The 21,403-nt window shown below is 41.0% G+C and overlaps 1 protein-coding gene across 7 annotated transcripts; it reads right to left on the minus strand.

Moving 5' to 3' along the window:
* Positions 1-785: 785 nt before the first annotated feature.
* relb (RELB proto-oncogene, NF-kB subunit) lies at positions 786-21,372 on the minus strand. Of its 7 annotated transcripts, none has more exons than XM_086036687.1 (11): positions 20,942-21,372; positions 20,747-20,767; positions 19,923-20,104; positions 11,920-12,255; positions 9,829-9,995; positions 9,592-9,683; positions 9,370-9,501; positions 6,611-6,715; positions 6,330-6,545; positions 5,328-5,399; positions 786-4,210 (listed from the first exon to the last, which is right to left on the minus strand). In XM_086036687.1, the coding sequence occupies exons 1-11, from the start codon at positions 20,964-20,966 to the stop codon at positions 3,798-3,800; spliced, it is 1,761 nt and encodes a 586-aa protein (XP_085892813.1). In that variant the 5' UTR covers positions 20,967-21,372; the 3' UTR covers positions 786-3,797. The 7 variants fall into 7 exon arrangements, with proteins under 7 accessions (XP_085892813.1, XP_085892814.1, XP_085892812.1 ...); XM_086036688.1 differs by having other exon boundaries at positions 20,699-20,767; XM_086036686.1 differs by lacking the exon at positions 20,942-21,372 and having other exon boundaries at positions 20,747-20,852.
* Between the last annotated feature and the right edge of the window lie 31 nt (positions 21,373-21,403).

A 21,403-nucleotide genomic window follows, 5' to 3' on the forward strand; every position in this document is an offset into this window, starting at 1 on the left:
TAGCAGGTTTTGCAATTTGAAAATAGCGTTCTACTACTCTGCGATGTCGATTTGGAGTTACTTGCTCCGCCCTAGTAGCTTTTATGAGCAGATTAGGTCACAACATTCCTAAGGGCCAAGTGATTCTTTTGAAGGAGGATGTGATCACCGCCTTCCCTGAAATGTTTCCTGTAGCCGTTGAAGACGTCAAGCTGCGCTCCAATTAATCGAAGACAGGATGTCCACATTTTGAGAACGTGTCCACGCATGCATGCCTCATGCAGGCAACTGTATGTATGTATGTGTGTGCGTGTGTTGTCGGGGTGTAAACGGTTGGAGGGCAGCCCAGAATAAGGTGCTCTGAAAGGCACTTTGAAAACATTTGAGAGCCATTGCACCAGGCCATCTTGCTGTGTGATGACACGATCACATGTATATAAAATGTATTTATTGTACATATTCGTGGACAAAATGCAATGTACTGTTAGTGCAGAAGAGCAGCAGGTAGAACTGTTCCAAAGTAACCAATTAAAGTAGAGACGGTGATGAATAACAGAAGCAAAATGACAAATTATCTCTGCAGAATTCAGAGTTATGGACGGTGACAGCATTAAATATAAAATTCCGTCGGGGGTGCAATATGCAACATTTGACAAAAGACCAAATGAGTCATCACAAAATAGGCAGCAGCAGCTACTCGGAAGCCAAAATGAAAACTTGGGCAATGTATTTTTACTGTAACATATTCATGACTAATTCTTGAGAATTGTGAAGTAGTGGCCAATGATGACACTTAGGCCATAGAGTTGATTTTTTGACCATTTTTTTTTTTATTGTTCCCATCGTCACAGTGTTAACATACAAATGTTTGACAGGTTTGTTTATGTGCACTGACGAACACTACAGTTCCTTTTAAAAGTGGAATTCAAAATCTCCCATTAATCAATAATGACGATAAGACACAGTTCAGAATCTGATCTGTCAGTCTACTCTAAACTACACATTAGGCACGTGACAATTTATGAAATAAACAAATATCAATAAAAGCAAACACTATACACACACATAAACAATATTTGGCAATGCTGACCGGCTCTGTTTCACTGAAGCCATGACCAGCAAGGCCTTCAGGATGAAGTAGTGGGCAGTTAAAGTTAAATGGAGTCTATCAATGCTTCACACGTAGTAGTGTCAACTTTTGAGCAAAAAAAAAAACAAAACAGCCTTTTCACTTGTGGAATTTGGCTATATCAGGGAATTATTGTGCTTAATTATGAAGCAGGGTCCAGAAATGAGATATTAAACAAATCCCCTTCCGTTGATTACTACTTTGCAAAGTTCTATATTGTCCTTTTGTATGTTACATTGTTTCTTCATACAAAATGTAAGAATGTAATAATGAGCTGCTTGTCGGTGAATAAGTAAGGGGTACAGACCACTTCCTGGATAGTAAATAGGCAGTTTAAGGTAGGAACCAATTAAATGCATTACAAAATGCTGGGGAAAATGCTTTTTCGATGATGGGATTTGGCTAATTGTTGGAATGATCCCAATACTGCTTGATATATAAGGTAGTAAGACGTAAACAGTTCAAATTCTTATCCCATACGAAAATGTGAATAAAACTAGTTGATGGTGTGACTGCTAAAGACTATTTCCTGGATAATCTGTGAAAATGTTTTTCTTCTGGAAAAAACACTAATGTCGTTTGTGTAAACAAGTCACTTTCTATATACAAAATTACTTCATTAAAATTAGAAATGTGATTTTTGTGTGTGATATGGTACAGACTATTTCCTGGATGTATTAGCAGGTCAGCTACATGAACAAGACCAAAGTCTTGAAAAAAAGTGTTTGGGTTGACTTCCTCTTTAAAGAAACCAAAACAAGTCTCCTCCTTTTCATTACTATTTATTTAATAGTTTTCTTTTCCATACTGTTACTTCATAAAAAATGTAAAGTGTGAGAGTAACAATTAGCCAGGAAGTCAACTTAAACATATTTTTTTCAAGGGAACCTTCCATGAGGTCCCACTAGTTGAAACAAGGTAAAATGATTAATATGAAATATGAGTTAACAGCAAAATCCACGGCTCCCCTGTTTTCTGAAGCTGAGCTATGATTGGTCATTATCTGAGCCCTGAGGGTGTGTGATGTTATTTTCAGTCGACAGAAGTGACAAAATGGCCGCCCCCACAGATGGCTAAAAACGGGTGGATTTTGTTGCTTAACTCATATTCCAGAAACACAATATTAATCAGAATCAACTAGTGGGCCTGCATAGAACATATTCTTAAAAAATATGTTTGGGTTGACTTCCGTTTTAATAATCTTTTTCATTGTCATTTCATGCAAAATGAAAAGTGTGACTTTAGCTAGTTGCTCGTTTGACTGTTGTACAGACATTCCTGGATTCGTTAGAAGCAGAGGTGGGTAGTAATACGCTACATTTACCCAAACATATTTTTTTCAAGAATTACTATACTATTACTATAATATTGTGTTTGTAGAATAAGAGTAATCTCGGTTTTACACATCTGTGGGGGCAGCCATTGTGTCACTTCTGTCGACTGAAAATGACATCACAACTAATCAGGGCTCAGGTAACGACCAATCACGACTCAGCTTCAGAAAACAGGCGAGCTGTGATTAGTCTTTGCCTGAGCCCTGGGTAGTTGTGATGACATTTTCAGTCGAAAGAAGACAAAATGGCCGCATCCAGAGATGGCTAAAAACGAGTGCATTTTGCAGCTTAATTTATATTCCACAAACGCAAAAATGATCAGAATGCCGTGTTTCAACTAGTGGGCCTGCATAGAACATATTCTTGAAAAAAATATGTTTGGGTTGACTTCCGCTTAAATAGTTTTCTTACTGAATACTTTCACTCAATTATTTGGAGGGCTTCTTTTTCCTTCATTCATATTATTCTAAAGTAACATTAAGTAGGCATGGCTCAGTGGTAGAGTGGTCATCTCCCAACCCAGAGGCTGTGGGTTCGATCCCTGGCCATCGTGACCATGACAAAGTATTCTTGAGCAAGATACTGTTGCTCCTGAAGAATGAGGTACAGTGGGAAGCGCTCTGACTACGGAAGGTAGAAAAGCGCTACACAAGTGACAGACCATTTACCATTATTTGAGTAAAATTTGTGGCTACTCTACCAGGGGCGGAGCCGTGGGCCAGGGCCCACCCAGATTGACAGACTGCCCACCCACTGGGATTCATGAAAAAAAGATATACTTTTAAATTGTTAGTCAATTATTATTGGATTATTTTTGAATTAGTGTTTCGTTGTGTTTTTTTATTTTATTGAATATTAAAAATGGCATAATTGTGGTTGTCTAAGGAATATTCGAATTTCATATTATTCAGTTTGTCGTTTTATTTGAATACACGAGGTGTCGGGACAGGAGGATTGTGCTCAGTGAGAGAATTATTCAGGCCCACCCTGATTTTTCCAGGCCCACCCATTAGCAACGTTCTGGCTCCGCCCCTGTACTCTACGCACCTCTGATTATACAAGGCTGTTTAAGGTGGGAACTAAATAAATGCGTTACATGTGGCAAAATGTTGTCGGAAAAAAATGCCTTTTTCAACGATGGGATTTGGCTAAATCTGGATATGAAGTTTTCATTTTTTAAAATGTATTTTAATACACAAGCAAGGCCTTTTTTACTACCACTATTTTACTACCACTAATTTACAACTACGCAAAGTTTATGTTATATATTGTTACCTGAAACGAAATGGAAAGTGTGGCATTGTTGTATAACTGGTGACTGTGGTCCAGACTATTTCCCAGAGTTTCATGTGCTCTCATAGGTCGTCTTCGATCTTCACTTGCACCATGTTGGACGGGCTGGCTGGCGGCTCAGTCTGCATGTCCCAATTCCCGTTGACCAGCATGTTGAACTGTAAGTCGGCGTAATTGGAGAAGCCCTGCGCGTACAGGCCGAAGTTTTGGTTGGGGTTCGCGTCCATGTTGACGAAGGGGGCCTGGCCGGCGTCGGGCATGGCCGAGACGACGGCTGGCTCCGAAAACATGTCCATAAAGACAGGCAGATCCATCAACTGATTGAAGAGGGCAATCTCCTCATTGTTCATGTCGGTGTCTTGGGGCTCGGTGTAGCACATCTCCCCTAAAGGGGCGGGAACCGGCTGGGCCGAGCACGGCGACATCATGGCGTGAGCGAAGTGGAAGGACTGTTCCGGTGCCGCTGCGCACTCGGCTAAAGTAGAAGGAGACAACGAAGAAGAAGCGGCAGCAACAGGAGCCGTTTTATTTTTGCTTTGCGCAACAATGATGACGACAAGCGTTTAAAAGTGCAGGCTTGTACCTTTGGATACAATGCAATACAGCATTCTAGTTAAGGTACCGGTAAGTCAGTTTTATAATAAAAGTTCAAACCTGAATCTAGTTATTAGCGAACGTTCTGTCGTAATCGTCTGCTGCCGCGGTTGAAGCTCCGTTCCTCTCACAGCCTGCAGCTTGGTATTTATTCTTCATTTTGCATCTTTAAAGTTGAATTTTCCGTATAACAAGTATTTAGAAGGGTGGGAACCATGTCGGGGGTTCGCAACAGCGTAACAGAGGCGTAAATCCCCCCAAAATAAAACTTTAAAATAAATATAATATAATAATAATAATAAATAATAATCAGTAATAAGTCAACCTCTACTTCACGATTTTTCACCTATTGCGCGGGGTTGTGGTCCCCATTAACCACAATAAACAAGGGATCACTGTATTATGCGATTATATAAACACAAGCAAAAAATTCATCTGTATTACAATAAACGATTTATTATAAATAAATGTTTGCACTAAAACGAAGGGAAATGAATCATGAATTAGTATAAAAGAGTTATTGTACTTCAATTAGAGTTGTTAACTTACTAAAAGCTGACTTGCAGTCTTCTGTGACTTTCTCACTTCATCTTTTCATGGTTCATCAAACAATCACATGTAAACATGTGGACTGCATTTCTTAAGCACTGAACTTATACAGTATAGACACTAAACAAAGAAATAAAATATACATACATGTATATAAGCTGTACATATATACATATACGTATAAATGCATACATACACATCTCTCTCTATCTATCTATACATTAGTGCTGTCAATGAAATATGCCAAGAAATAGTCTGTACCGTATCACACAATGATATATATATATATATACATATGTATATTCATATACATTAGTTCTGTCAATGAATGAAATATGCCAGGAAATAGTCTTTACCATATCACGCAATGCATGCACATATGAGAAATAAAAAAAGCCTGCCGACTGATCGAAATGAAATAGAAAACGGTGGTAAGCTGTGATGCTCACCTGTGATGTTGTTTTTTTCTTGGAAGTTCATGTCTGACTTGATCTTTCTCTTGCGCTTCACCTCATACGGATCTGAGAGTGGAAAAGGTCACAAAAAAACCACTCAATTGCAGACAGTATCAAAGTGTTTGTCCGTAAACAATGCTCATATTGAAGTCAAAGCTAAATGCAATGAAGTTTGTTGAGTGGGCGACAGAGAATTCTTACTTCCATGTTACAATGGGATAAACAGATAAGATGTGTCTATTCAGGTTTGTACTTGCTGCACAGCTGTGAGACCGTACTAATAGTCCTTTTTGAGTTTATTTTTTTGTCGTATGCTTTATGAATTGAATTTGAATTGTTACTTCCAAACTTTCTCTTGCTGCATGGCTGTGAGAGCATGCTATTGGTAGTTTTTTTTAAATGTTGTTTGTCATATCTTACTACTTGCTTTAGAATTATTTCCATGTTACAATAATATCATAAATGTGTTAAGATGTGTGTAGTCAGGTTTGGTTTTGCTACATGGCTGTGAGACTATGGTATTGGTCGTTTTGTGTTTTTTGTTTGTTTGTCCTGTTTTATGAATTGCTTTTAAATTGTTACTTCAGCGTTACAATAGCATAAGCATTACATTCAGATGTGTCGATTCAGGTTTGCATTTGCTGTGAGACCATGCTATTGGTCTTTTTTTGGTTTCATTAACAGGTTTTGTTACTTCTGTGTTACAGTAGTATTTGCATTACATTACGGTAAAACATAAAATAAAGAAAGTTTTACTTAAACATTACACATTCATCTTCATAGTATTTTTGTAGGAGGCATGGGGCACATGTTGAACGTTTTCAAGGGAACACGGCTACAAATGGTTTGGAAAGACTGAGTTAGAAAAAAATTGTAATAAAGTTGTGATGTTATGTTTATGATGAATCATGTACATCTAGTTATTTTGGTGTGTGACCGATTCATGTATTTGCCGCCCGACTATTTTGACTGTATGAATTGCAAACCCGAGCTGACCCGAATTATGCGGCAGGTACGTGAAGGTGACCGGCTCGCTCTCCATCTGATCGGAAAGCCGGCGCAGGGTGACGGTGACGTCCACTTTCTCTGTGATGTCCTGGTCCTGGTAGGGAGGCGTTTTGAACACGATAGCGATCTGCCGGTGGACGTCTGTCTGGGCGAACTCGCCGTTTGCCTTCCACGAGCCATGCCGGAAGATGATCTCGATGTCATCTACACGTGGCGAGTCAGCGTGTTAGTAGGACCTATTTTTTGGCAAGCAGATGATGTGGCCTTACCTTTTTGCACTTTGTCACAAAGCATGTAGATCTCTGTCTTGCCATTGCAGGCTCCTGTGTACTGGTTCAGCTGGCTGATTTTTAACTGGGATGTCGTGGTCGCCTCTGACAGGGAAAAGCAAATCATACCATCCATTAGCATCAGAGAAGAAAATGGGTGCTGGTGATGATTCATGAAAATATAGTTACAATAAATAAGGTTGTTATCGTAAACAAAGACTACGAAAATAAAACTAAAATTGAAAAAATATTCATTAAAGGGATCATCAAGCTGGGAAGGTCCATTTTTCAATAACAAGCTCAATTTATGTATTTATGCTAGCGGGAGCTAACAGCCATGGCTGGTTGCTTGCCTGTCTGCCTATATAACAAAACGTTAGCATCGCTGAATGTCAGAAAAATATGAGTCTACGACGAATCGCCACTGAAATTCATATGCACATTCCTGCTAGGTATTGTCCACTCTAAAAATAATAAATAAAAAACGATCAGTGCAATATGTTTGATTTTGTGAAGGTGATAGTGGCTTTTCCCTCATAGGAGCTCACATAGGAGTCCGCTTTTATATTTTCACAGGTTGAACAGGATGAGAGTAGAAATGTGCATATGAATTTTGCTGGCAATTAATCACTGTTTCAGACACTAGGTGACAACAGAACGTGACAAACCAAACCAGGAAACAACACGGATAACAAAGGTTGCCTCGCTGCTCTGACGTAAACATCCTGAGAAGGGGGTGGGGGGGGAACGCACCAAAAGTGGGTATGGCAATCTGTGTTTTTAGTCATCACAAAAAAGCCCATAAATCACTACAGATTATTTTAGAGGGGCATATTTTAGTAGTTTACAACTCAAGGTTTTCCAGGAGATTCTACTTTTTTTTTTTCTCATTTGCCATGTGTTTTCCACGACGGGAAAATTGGTCAATCATTTTCCAGGTTTTCCAGGTCGCGTGGGAATCCTATCAAACGGCTGTTTGAGAATTATAGTTAACTGTATTACAAAACACTAATAAACTGATTTAGTTGTTCATGTTGTCACTGCTCAATCTGTAATTTATGAAGTTGTTCATGTGGTCATCATTACTTCATGCTGTCATTTTTCATGTCGTTGTTCATGTTGTTCATTTTGTCCTGTCTGGAGGAAATCCAGACCTGGGTGGCACGGAATTTCTTGCATTTCAAATGAAAGGAAAACAGAAGTTAGGGTTGCACTGGCATTTGTACTTCCCATTCTGCTGACTTGGGCCCTCTGGCTCTTTATCTAAAGCCAACAGTCTCGAACTTGGGCCTTAAACTGGACAGTGATTTTAAATTGGCCCGGCAAATTGGTGCTGTTGTTAAATCCATCTTTTTTCATTTTAGGCAGCTGGCTAAGGTAAAGTATCTCCTTTCTCAACAGCACTTTGAAACAGTAATTCATGCCTTTGTCACATCTCGACTGGATTACTGTAATTCACTTTGTTTTGGAGTCGGCCAATCCTCCATCAAGGGTCTCCAGTTGGTCCAAAATGCTGCTGCTCGCCTCTTGACTGGTACTCGTAAGAGGGAGCACATAACTCCCACTGTGGCGTCTCTTCACTGGCTTCCTCTACATTTTAGAGTTCTTTTAAAGATTCTGTTATTTGTTTTCAAATCTTTAAATGGCCTCACTCCAGTTGACTCTCTCTGAGCTCCTCCACCCTAACACACTTGCCCAGTGCCTCGGGTCTGGGGACCAGACGCTATCAGAGGTACCGAGGACTAAGCAAAGGCTCAGAGGGGATCGAGCCTTTTCCGTTGCCGGTTCCTCTCTTTGACAAGAGAGGGACATAAGACAACGATTAAGACATTAAATAAATATATATATTTTTTACATTTTCAAAAATTGAAATCAGCAAAAAAAAAAAAAAAAAAATCTTCCTATTTCTTCCAATATTTCACTCCAGTTCAACAAATATTAAGGACAAAATATAAAATAAGTTATTTTATTCATGATATATTCTTTAAATTAATCGGCTGATTAACCGGTTAGTGGAATTTTATTTTGCCAAATATTGGCATCACCATTGGCCTAAAAAAGTCGGGCCCAAATTTTTATGTTCGCGTTAGTAGCAGTTGCACTTTCAAGAACAACATAATTGGCCTTCCTATTCCCTCTCTGTTACATGTCTTCTACGGATGAGCAGTTTTACTTTATTTAAGCTTAGTAATACAAATTAAGTTTGAGGTCATTACCTCCCGTCAAAGGTTAGGCAAGCCCCCTCACTTCTCATCTTTAAAATTCATCTTAAAATTCATTTTTATTCTTTGGCTTTCGATTCAGCATGAGACTTGGTTTTGGTTTTATTGTTTTGTTGCTTTTTACTGTCCTCACTATTAATTTGTTTCATTGTCTGTGGTTGTAAAACCTATTTTGCTCCAGCACTTTTTAAACAGCAGTGGTTGCCTTAAAGTGCTTTGTAAACACAGTTGAGTTGAGATTCCAAACAATAAAAAGAATACAAAAGTTGAGGGTAAAAATAAATCATTCCTGAGATGAAAGGAGAATATGATTATTGGTGGAAAAAGGACTCATTTGATTTGACCATAGGCCCCGCCCCTAGCTATCTCGGCCATCTTGGGTTGAATGCCCCTCAATATAAAAGTTTCAATAGAATTATTTTAGAACTGCTCTAACTCAGTGGCAGAGGTGACCACATGTTGTTGTTCCTTTGAGTGTGTGTGCGTGCGAGTGTGCGTGCGCGGATGTGTGTGTGTGTGTGTGTGTGTGTTGCCTACTCTTATCATAGATGGGGTTGGACACCACGGGGCTGAGACTGTCCGTAGTGCCGTCCTCCCACTCCAGCTCACACTGGAAACACAGACGCACAGCATTCATGTCCATGTCCTCGATGCCCTTGGAATGACCAGCTAGGGGACCAAATCAATGAAACATCATTACGCACGATTATACACACTCAAAGAGAGGTGTGTGTGTTTGTGCTTAAGGGTCTGTCTTACTTAGAAATGGGTCAATATTCTGACTTCTTCTCTTTTGCAGTGACGCGTCAAGTTCTTTCCTCCTCACACACTGGATGCCCAGGTTGGCGAAGCTGTCGAATTACAGCGAATGAGCAAACAAACGTTGAAGCACACGTTTAAAGGGGGAATCGTGAAAAATAAATAAAAATAAAAACAGTAAAGGATACATGCTCAAAATGAGACTAAAACAACATGAGTGGAGATTAAAAGGCGCACCTGTGGCGTCGGTTGCTGTGAGGATTCAGCGTAACCACGCAGATACCCAATCCATTCGGGCAGTCTTTTCCCACTAGGCAGTGGGGGTGCGGCCGGTGTGGGGGGTCTTTGGTCACTAGGGAAACGGTGACCACGACTTTCTTCAAGCGCTCAATGGAACCTTGAATCTGAAAATAGTATGACGTAAGTGTGGGGGTGACTCACTGCTCTGTTTTATGAATAACATAAACGTTGGAGGAAAAAAAAGAAACACATGCTCGGTGCAGTGGGAGTGCTGTGGATGTGTATTATTATTTCTAGTCTTTCGGTAGATTTTTGCTTTGCTTTCTCACCACACATCGGGAGCACTGGCAGGCTCGCCATTTTTTTTTTTCTCAGTTCTTCTAGTTTCTCTCTCATACGTTAGTGTTCTGTCCGACTGCATTATCTAATAAATATCCACAATATAAATAACCACATGTATTAGACTCCCCTGTTGCACTGAAAAATGGTTCCGTCATAAAATAGTAAACCAATCCTCCGTTTTACATGACCAAGCAGCAAAATGTTCCATCATAAATAACTAGCAGGAGGAGTGCTCACCATTTTAGTTACGCATACATCGTGATAGCGCATGTTCCCAAGCGTGACGGAGTGCGCCATAGAATTTGGGTGATTATTTGCATTCATTCTATTTATCTAAATTATGCAAATTGGCAGTTATCATTAAAAAGTGCCAAGAAATGATTACATTACAGTAATTTTATGACACATCTGTATGAACCAAAGTTAAGTACGCAAGAGATCTCACACCAGACAAAGGTGTCGGGCATTAAATACAAAATCAACCCCAAAATTTTCTTTGCAATATTATGTTCGATATGCTTCACAATCTGATGTTCTTTGTAGCCCCACTAGTCGAAACGCGGCATTCTGATTAATATTGCGTTTGTGGCCATTTTGCCACTGCTGTTGACTGAAAATAACATTACAGTTGCTCAGGGCTCAGGTAACAACCAATCATGGCTCAGCTTCAGAAAACAGGTGAGCCGTGATTGGTCGTTACCGATCGTTGGTCGACTCTCACACATCGTGGATTAGCAACAGCAAAGAAAGGTATTGCATTGTTTGGAAGTCTGCCAAACAAAAGATGAATAATATGCTGTCAACATTAGTTCTGGAACATGTAACGTATATTTTGAAGGACAAATAAAATAATGTTGACACCTTGTGGACCCCTTTTATCAATTATGTTAGGAGTATGATTGTGAACTGGGCACAAATGGATGTTTGACCAGGCCGCGACCTGTGAATTTTTGTTGATGTAAATGTTGAACTGGAACCATCTGGTGGTAGAGGAGCGTGTGTGTTATGTTTTTGTTGATTGTTTCTTTTGTGTTTCTCAGGTGTGGGCAATTCCAGTCTTCGAGGGCCGGTGTCCTGCCTGTTTTCCATCTCTCCCCGCTGCAGCACACCTGATTCAAATGATCATATCATCAACAAAGTCTGCAGACGCTAGATAAGGATCCTGATCATTTGAATCGGGTGGGTCGCAACAAGGTGACATAAAACATCCAGGAAACAATGGTTTAGTTTGTATTATTGTTTTATATTGAAAAAAAAAATCAATGAAATCCCTGTTGGAAAACGAGAGCAAGGTGTTGAGTGAATGTCTTGTTTGGTAGATTTCAAGAGTAGAAGCCATACTTTGTGCCCCCTCTCAAGTGGAGGAATAAAAATGTGACTAAGAAGACAAACAGGAGAGGCTTTGCTGAACATACAGTTTTTTTCTTTTCCTGTTACTCTTTCCCTCTCTTGGTACCGAGATAAATGCTTTTAAAGAGTTCTCTCGTTAAGATTTTTCATTGCTTCTTCTCACACAGACAAACAAAAATTTGGTGTCAAGTGGGCCCAAGCATAGCAAAGCTTGCTAAGTGTGAGAACTTCCTTATTGATGGGGACTTTTTTTTTGTTTTTCTTTACTGGTCCTCAACCTTCCAGCTCCATTTTGTCATACTTGTTGACGCACGGTCTGGTAAAAAGGAGTAAAACCCCAGTTGCACATGCAAAAAGGGTGGAAATTACCAGGGGTGTCTGTCACATCCTCCATACCTCTATGGCAGGCTGAGTCTTGTTGCTTTCAGTGCCGGACGCGCCCAGGATGCTGCCGGCCGAGCGTCCCTCGCACTCATAGCGAAACCTCATGCCTCGCTCTTTAGGCTGCTCCACCACCACAAGCTTGGGCTTGTCCAGATTGCGCTCCAGCATCTCTAATCCAGACCGGCCCTTAGAGGAGTCGGCGCTGGAGCGAGAGGGCTTTGAGGTTAGCGGGCACGAGGGGCTGCGACCATGGCGGGAGGGGCCGGCGTGAGGATTGGCGGCTGAGCGTTGAGACATTTCCCGGGGCGAGCAGAGCTGCTGCAGAGGTGGCGTGAAGCTGCAGCTTGACTAAAAGGAAACACAATTAAAACTGTATTAAACTACTACACATGACTTGAGGGTTGGTCACTCCAAACTACAGTCACAATAATAAACATATTGTAAATGAATACCTCTCTGTTGGTGATCAAATCAAATTGTATTTATATAGCACTTTTCACACATAAAATGCAACTCAAAGTGCTGCACACTAAAAACGTCAAACTACAACAGAAAAAGAGAACCCGCTCCCATACTCCTTCCCTCGCAATATACACAAAGACAAATATCCGCAAGCACACCTGCACTGACGCATATGCATACACACACACACACACACGCACACACACACACACACACATATAACCTGAAAAAGAGACATGGCAAGGCACAGAGAAACCATATGAGGAAAGAGTACCCAAGGGGAGCTCATCCACGGTGGGAGGAATGACAGCCCATGGCCACGGGGAATGCCATCACCACAGAGACCCCCGGGCCACATCAACCGGGGCAGACCCTAAACATGGGAGGCCAACCACACCTCCCAGCGTGGAGGCTCCCCTTGAGGAAACACTGGAGCTAAAACCTGGATGAAGTTAAAAGACAATGACAATGAAGCTAAAAAGACAAAGCAATCAAATGAAGCTAAGAACTATAAAACATAATAATGGATAAAAATAGTAAGAGACTAAGAGCAATTATTTAAAAGCCAAACTGAAAAGGTATGGCTTGAGCTTCCCCTTAAAAATATCAACAGACTCTGTGGACCTGACGTTCTCTGGCAGGCTATGCCAAAGTTGAGGACCAAAATGGCTGAATGCAGCCTCGCCATGCGTTTTGGTCCTCACCCGAGGTCAAAGGGGTCACCAACTCCGGTCCTCAAAGGCACCTGTCCTGCAGGTTTTCAATCTCTCCCTGCTGTAACACACCTGATTCAAATGATCAGCTCATCAGCAAGCTCTTGAGAAGCCTGATAACGATTCAGATCGTTTTAACAGGTGTGTTGCAGCAGGGAGAGATTGAAAACCTGCAGGACAGGTGCCCTCGAGGACCGGAGTTGGTAACCCCTGCCCTAGGAGTACATAATTAAAAGGCCGGTGCCAGAGGACCTCAGGATCTGCAGGGGTTGGTATGATAAAAGCAAGTCAGATAAATAAGATGGGCCAAGATCATTAAGACATTTATAAACTAATAAAAGTACCTTAAAAACGATTCTGAAACACACGGGGAGCCAATGCAGCAATTTTAAAACTGGTGTAATGTGCTCCCACCCTCTGGTTCTCGTCAGCACCCGAGGGCGTTACAATAATGTAAATGACATGAAATAAAAGCATGCATCAGCACCTCCTTGTTAGCCTGAGAGAGAAATGGGCAGACTCTGGCAATATGATAAAAAAACAATCTTGGTTATATTTTCAATGTGAGGAATAAAACTGAACTCAGAGTCAAAAATTACGCCCAGGACCCTTTACACATTGTGAAGGTTAAAATCTAGTAGTTTTGGTAAAAACTTCTCTCTCGGACCTTCAGGGCCGATAACTAAAACCTCGGTTTTGTCCTGATTGAGCTGTAGGAAATTCCCTACCATCCATGACTTAATATCTAAAATGCAATTGAAAAGGGTATCAATGGGTCCTGTGTCATCAGGAGACTCGGCAATATACAGCTGTGTGTCATCAGCGTAGCTGTGGAAGCTGATGCCGTGGCTTGTGATGACGTCCCCAAGGGGAAGCATATAAAGATTTAAAAGATTGATGATCGCTATTTACATTGCTGTGAAATTTCTGGGGTTTTGTTTGCATAGTTTTCCCACTTGAATGCTTAAGATCATCAAACAAATATAAGGATCAAACAAAGACGGGCTAAGTAAACCTAAAATGCCATTTTAAAATAGTGATTTCATTTATGAAGGAAAAGAACGATTTTTGTGGCTTAGGTTTAGGGTGTAATCACATTTTTGGGTGTTTTTTGTGTCTTTGACTAATACTGTACTTATATATGTTTGATGACGGGGAACCTTTAAGTATGACAAACATGCAAAAAAAATAGATATAGTACAGGGGTCGGCAACTCGCGGCTCTGGAGCCTTGCATCCTTTTGTTGCGGCTCTGCGCGGCTTGCGAAAAGAAATTATAAGTGTCCGATTGAAGTGTATGTTATTTGTCTCAAAAATGTGCACGTCTTCTTATTAAGTAAAAATTTTGGGCCACTTGCATATGTGGTCCTAGAGTAGGGAAAGTGCTGGCAGCCGCAAGATCGACTCTGCAAAGTTGTTTTGAGTAACAGTATAGACTTTGTATTTGACTGTAATTTAATCCCACTTGAAACATGAAGCATGAAGTTGACATTTATGCTGATAGTAGTAATTCAGCCACGGCTCAGATAGATTCATTTTTTAAGCACGGTTATGACGGGATTTCATCGTTAGTGATGTCTCCATGAAATGAGATCGAAAAGCCTCACCTCATCATTTCCCCCAAATACTGTATTTCTACCTCTGACCGAATCGCTCCACTGTCGAAATGCCCCGACACGCTGGACAACAATTACTTCCGTAAACACTACGTTGTGAGTGACGTCGTCTCTTCTTCTGCGCATGCAGGTCACTTTCAGGACGCATGATGTTCACACACGAAAGAGACCGAGATCGCCTTAATAATGTAATATGAACACTTACACACAAAAAAAATCTGATTATTTAAAAAAAGATGGCATTTACAGTCCTGCGTAAAGATGAGAGTGTCTTCCTCCAGCCCTGATTTGCAGACGCTGTGTGCAGAAGTTCAGGAGCAGAAGTCCCATTAACCAGGTAAAATATTTAAATATTATTTTGCAAATATTTATGTTAATTGTTCAGTGAAATAGTGCTCTTTTTTCTATTGTATTTTTAAATTCAGGTCAAGGCTACATTCTCTGAAAGCCAAAGGATGCCGACTCACGGCATTTTTGTTTGCTAGATGGATAGTTTAAGATCAGTTTTTTAATTCATTTGAAAAGACCTTCAACTCTGCGATTTTTCTTTGTTCTTGTAAGAGTTCAAAATGTGTTCACTTAATAAATAAAATGTAATTTTCTGAAACTTGGATGGACTGCATTGATTCCATAAGCAACACATTATTTCACAAATATAAAGATATGCATAGGCAAACACATCTCCATTTCAGATGTCAAAAAGTGTTTGCGACTCCCAGTGTGTTCTTTTCTGTGGAAACCGGGTCGATATGGCTCTTTGCGGGTTAAAGGTTGCCGACCCCTGGTATAATAGCACCGTATATTACCGGCATGTACAATCGCGGACTGCATCACACTGACAATCATTTGTGATATTTTGATTCACTTATGCAACTGCATGAGATGGTCAAACTGCTCCCAGCACAATGCAGTGCCTTTCTAACCAAACTAGATCAATAGTAATAAAATTCAACTGAAATTAAAACCTTAATCCTTGACCCTCCTTGAGCCTTATTATCTCTTTAAACGCTTGAATTGAATCTCAAATGAAACTACTGATATCTTGGACAAGCATGTGTAACTACAATTATACCAAATAATCAAGTGAACAATCATGCTGAATCCCAGGTTAATTTCGATTACCCCAGACCAGGGGTCACCAAGTCCGGTCCTCGAGGGCACCTATCCTGCATGTTTTCCATCTCTCCCCGCTGCAACACACCTGTTTCAAATGATCGGTATCGTTATCAGGCTTCTGAAAAGCTTGCTGGTGAGCTGATCATTTCAATCAGGTGTGTTGCAGCGGGGAGAGATGGAAAACATGCAGGATAGGTGCCCTTGAGGACCGCACTTGGTGACCCCTGCCCCAGACGATGTCAAACACACCTAAAAACAAGTGAGCCACCAACCAGTACGCTTAATATGACATCATGCAGAAAGCATCCAAATGGTCCAACCTCCAGGGAACAAAGAGAATCCGGCAGACAGTAAGTAAGCAGCAGGAGTGGAAGAAGGAGACCCCGCCTCTCAACGTGCCTTCATCACGCCTGAGGTTAACATGCTCTTGTTGCTCGTGCCGGGCCAGTTAGCTTTAAACAAACAACGGTACACAAAAAGGGCCGAGCAGCGCGATCCGAGAGGAAAGAGGAAGTGACGACCAATGGAATAGCAGCTCCCGGCCAAGAATGTGAACTTTCACCCCCTCGGTTGGGCTTGGCCAGTAGAGGACGGCAAAACGAAAGTAGGAGTCATGTTACAGCTTGGCTTCGCAACTCCTTCCATTGGAGTCTAGTTACTATGACGTAACTTTGACAACAGTTAACTGTAACTGTCCGACCAATGCAGCCTATTGGCTGAACCACATGCTTTACGGTCAGACCTGCCTGACTGCTTTGTACTGTGGTGTCATCCACAGGAAGTCACATGATTTCTCAAAACAACAAGCCCAAACAACAAGTGCACTGGCCTTGCTGCTGTTGCTGAAGTGTTGTTACTGGGATAGTTCTGACAGATTCATGCAGTGTTTCCAATGGCGTAGCTGTGCTGTATTCCACATGCGTTTTGAGGTCAAAGGGGCCCGAAATTGCACACGCGAATAGAGGACAGAAAATCACTCAGCGGGTGGTTTGCTAGCGGAAGTTGGTCGAAGTTAGGGCTGAACGATTATGCAAAATAATCTCATTGCAATTTTTTCCCAAAACAATTGCGACAAGAGTCGCGATTTTCTTTCTAATGGATTTCTCAACAATGAATTTTTATTACAACAAACAATATCGGATCTGTAATACATTATAGAATACTGAGGTAAAGGAAATGAAGCATTCATTCTTATAAAAGACAGTTTATCTATTACAATTAGATAGGGGTGTAACGGTACAAGTGGGTGTATAAATACGTTTCGGTATGGCATATTCGGTTCGGTCCACTTGCGTTCGGTTCGGTCCACCTTGCGTACCGTTTCTGATCACTTTTTATTATTAGCGCGAGCTTACGCACGTGCGCTATTGACTGTTGCACGCGGCAGAGGAGGGCGGCGGCACTAAAGAGGACCCAGGACGCCAGAAGCTGTGATAAATCATAAATGCGTGGATAAATGGCATTATAATGGCATACGCAAACAAGCCAGAGCTCGAAGGTCTTCCGTACGCTGCGGTCTCCTGTTTGGGAACCAGGACAGAACAGGAATAGCTTTCCTGTTAAAATCGCCGATGGGGAAAGGTACGTGTATAAGTCCCAAAATTGTGTGCCGACATTGCTACATGAGATTGGCGGCTATGTTGCAGGTAACACGTCTAACATAATAACGAATATCCGACTTCGAATGTTTCTTAGACGAGGAAGCGAGCAGTATTTTTAGGCCAAAACAAAGTTGGAAACATCACAACTCAGCAAAACACAAATCCGACCGCAACACAGATAACCCAATTCGTTACAATATGCTGTTGAACATTCAAAGATTTCAATGCCTAAAAAGTGTAAATAATTTCCTAAAGACTTTAAAGTTACTGTATTTCATTATAAAAAGAGTTTTAATACATCCATCCATCCATCCATTATCTGTACCGCTTCTCCTCACAAGGGTCGCGGGGCGTGCTGGAGCCTATCCCAGCTGTCTGTGGGCAGTAGGCGGGGGACACCCTGAACTGGTTGCCAGCCAATCGCAGGGCACACAAAGACAAACATCCGCACTCACAATCACACCTAGGGGCAATTTAGAGTATCCAATCAACTTACCATGCATGTTTTTGGAATGTGGGAGGAAACCGGAGTGCCCGGAGAAAACCCACGCAGGCACGGGGAGAACATGCAAACTCCACACAGGGAGGCCGGAGCCGGGATCGAACCCACGACCTCTGAACTGTGAGGCGGACGTGCTAACCAGTCGACCACCGTTTAATACAGTCACCAATATTGTATGTATTTTTTTCATCACAAAAAGGGTATATGTACTGTAATGACAACTTGTCTTTAACTTGAAGACTTAGATGTGTCATTGGCTGTTGCTGCTGAGTGTTTAAAGGTTTCAGTGTCTTAATAATTAAAAAAATTAAGAGATCTTTATTGTTAGTGTATTTTTTATTCTAGTGTAATTTTTTAGAATGTCACCCGAATAGTTTGCTTTTATTTATTTATTTTTTAAAAACGAACCGAAGTTTCCAAAAAAAACGAACCAAACTGTGATTTAGCGTACCGTTACACGCCTACAATTAGAGGTATAAACTTAGTAAATATGTTGATGTGCAGTTTGTTAAGCGCCACAACGACATAATTCACACACACGGGTGTAGTGTATATACTCATAAGTATATACTATACTGATACTATACTGTAAAGGAACAAATTCAAGTGCAGATTAAAACACTAATGGAAACAAATCAGTAGCTTTGACACTTCCTACATATCACTTTGTTTCATGAAACATGACATAAACATGCACTGCACTTCTTAATCACTCAACCTCTTACATACATATTACCGATAAAAAATAATCCAGTGGCTTTACAGCGAGAAAAAATTTCATGTTCGATGGTGTCCATCTGTCCATCCGTCCGTCCGTCCGTCCGTCCGTCCATCCATCCATCCATCCATCCATCCATCCATCCACTATCCAATCCGCTTCTCCTCTCAAGGGTCGCGGGCGTGCTGGAGCCTATCCCAGCAGTCTTCGGGCAGTAGGCAGGGGACACCCTGAATTGGTTGCCAGCCAATCGCAGGGCACACAGAGACAAACATCCGCACTCACAATCACACCTATGTGTGTGTCATATACTGTATTTGAAAAAAATATTCAACAAAAAAATCACAAAGGTTGGGAACCACTGCGATTAATGGGCTCGGCTCAGAATCAAATGCCAATCAACCCAATCAAAGATGCTGCTCAACTTCAAATTTGTTCTGATTTGGAAACAAGTTTTACCTTTTCAAATAATGTATATGTATTGTGTTGCAGTGCCACTATGGAGATCATTCAATATTTAAGTAACATTTTAACATACTTAACTTTTAGAGTTGTCCTGTTTCAATAACGTCATCAAGGCCAATCACGTAATTTTCATTTGATGGGTATCAAGTGAAAAAGATCTTTTTTTTTTTATCTTAATCTTAAACGTGACTACAAGAATAATTTTGACATGTCTCTCGAGGCGTATTTTGGGTCAGAATTCTAACACTGCTTTCTATGTATCATCATGTGTATCTTCCTAAAATAATTACCCTTCGTCATGTTTATTGGGGTCACCTTGACTTCAAGCCTACTGGAGAATATACCCTGATTATACTGATTATACACTTAAGGCATTAAGTGATGTTAAAAGCCAAAGCATTTAATGTGATGTGACATGTAGACTCTCAAACGGTCAAAACCAAAACCATTACAGCCATCAATCACTGTATGTATTAATCACTATGTGGACTTGGATGAAAAGACCTTTTCTTCGCCCATCTCCCCCAGCGGCACCATTGCATGAATGCGTACTGTCATGTCTCACAGGGTGAAAGTGGATTTGATTTGCTGTCCAACAATATCCATCATTCATTTCAAAGATGAAAGCCAAAAATATGCCACTTTGATCACATGATGTAATGGGTTGTATTAATAATGTCTTTTTTTTGCCCATTTACGGTACATTCACACACTGCATCAAGACACTGCTAAGGGAGGAAAGTGATTGGCTGCTGTAACCTGGGTTCCAACAAGCAACCTTCCACCCACCCACTGTAAAACCAAACCCAACTAAAATACTTACCTGACACGTGGTGCCTCTTGCCACTAGCACTGGCTGAGATGGTGGCGAGGAGGAGGCGGAGGCGGAGGCGGAGCAAAGCCGGTGCATTCTGTGGTTCTGCCCGCACAGCTCAGCAGGTGGAGGTGGCGGTCTGGAGACGGATATACCTGTGTGGTCCTCTGTAATGATCTCCTGGATGAGGTCTGCGATGCAAGAGAGTAATTTGTTAACACCTGGGAGGAAATGCATGTCCTCAGTAAGTATAACAGTTCACACACCAGAACGTCAGTGATTTCATTCTAATGGAAAGGTCAATACTACATGATGTAGCTAATGTTACGTCCAGTCAAACTGAAATATTAAAATAAAACCCAAATCAATAATTAAAAATGAATTTTTGAAATAAGACCATGTTATAAAAAATGTTTTAATTAATCAACGTTTTAAAATAAATTCTTAATTTTTAAATAACTGAAACATCTGTACAATCCAAACAAATAAAATAAAAAATGGGTGTTGAACAGTGACATTTATTTAAATAGAATTTTTTAATTCATACATCTCAATGTGATGATCATAAAAGCTTCGCGTTACACAAAACAACCACTGCCTTACAATTCAATTATATTTAACTTAAGCCCAATAAATGTACATTTAATCTTTAAGGGCAGTTTGTTTTAGCAGAGACGTTTTTAGCAGAGACGTTATTCAAATAGTTTTAAGTGTTGCTTGGTGTAAAAAGTTTGAGAACCTCTGGTTTAAGTTTTCATCAGGTCACATGAGGTGACAGGCTATACCTTCACTTCTCTCTCAAGGACGGAAAGCAGATGCCGTCTGGTACTCACCAAAGTCGGACAGTCCTCTCTCTGTCGGACAAACAGAAAGGAAACAATCTATGAACAAGAGAAAAGAGTAAAACGTGTTCGACAGTTGGCAATGGGCGTGTCGCATCGAGAAAAGGAAAAAAATCATCATATGGCAATTATGTCATCGCTCAGCCATCAACACACATACACACATAGACATTAGAGGACACCTACCGGGAGTACAGCGAAAAACGTCCATGTCTCCGAGCGGCAGAGCACATCCAAACAGTCTCTATCGGTGGTTTTCTCAATCTCTCAATCTCAATAAAGTAACGTTAGTCCTCCACCGCGCGAGTCAAAGGGTGTTCATGTGTCTGCAAACGTCTCCAAAGCCATGTGAGAGGGGCGCTGAAGAGTGACCAGAGTCGTCACTTTCGGTGCCGACGCAGCAACTGACCGTCGATTGGCTCTTCGCTGCACTGGAAATCCCCAAACGTCACTTGGCTCGTCGTCCAACTATTCGACGGCCTCAGCCAAGCGATGGTGCTGAGCCATAAACCAACGATGATTACACTAAAACGTTTCCAATTTGATAACATAAAATGTCGTTTAAAACGCAAATTAACCGTTTAAAGAACTTTTCCCTCGACATTTTTTTTTTTACACTTTACACATTTCTACGCGTTTCTACACGGA

Source organism: Filicampus tigris, chromosome 7 (assembly GCF_054856515.1).
Source record: "Filicampus tigris isolate MCC_2025a chromosome 7, RoL_Ftig_1.0, whole genome shotgun sequence".
In the NCBI taxonomy this organism is placed as follows: Eukaryota; Metazoa; Chordata; class Actinopteri; order Syngnathiformes; family Syngnathidae; genus Filicampus; species Filicampus tigris.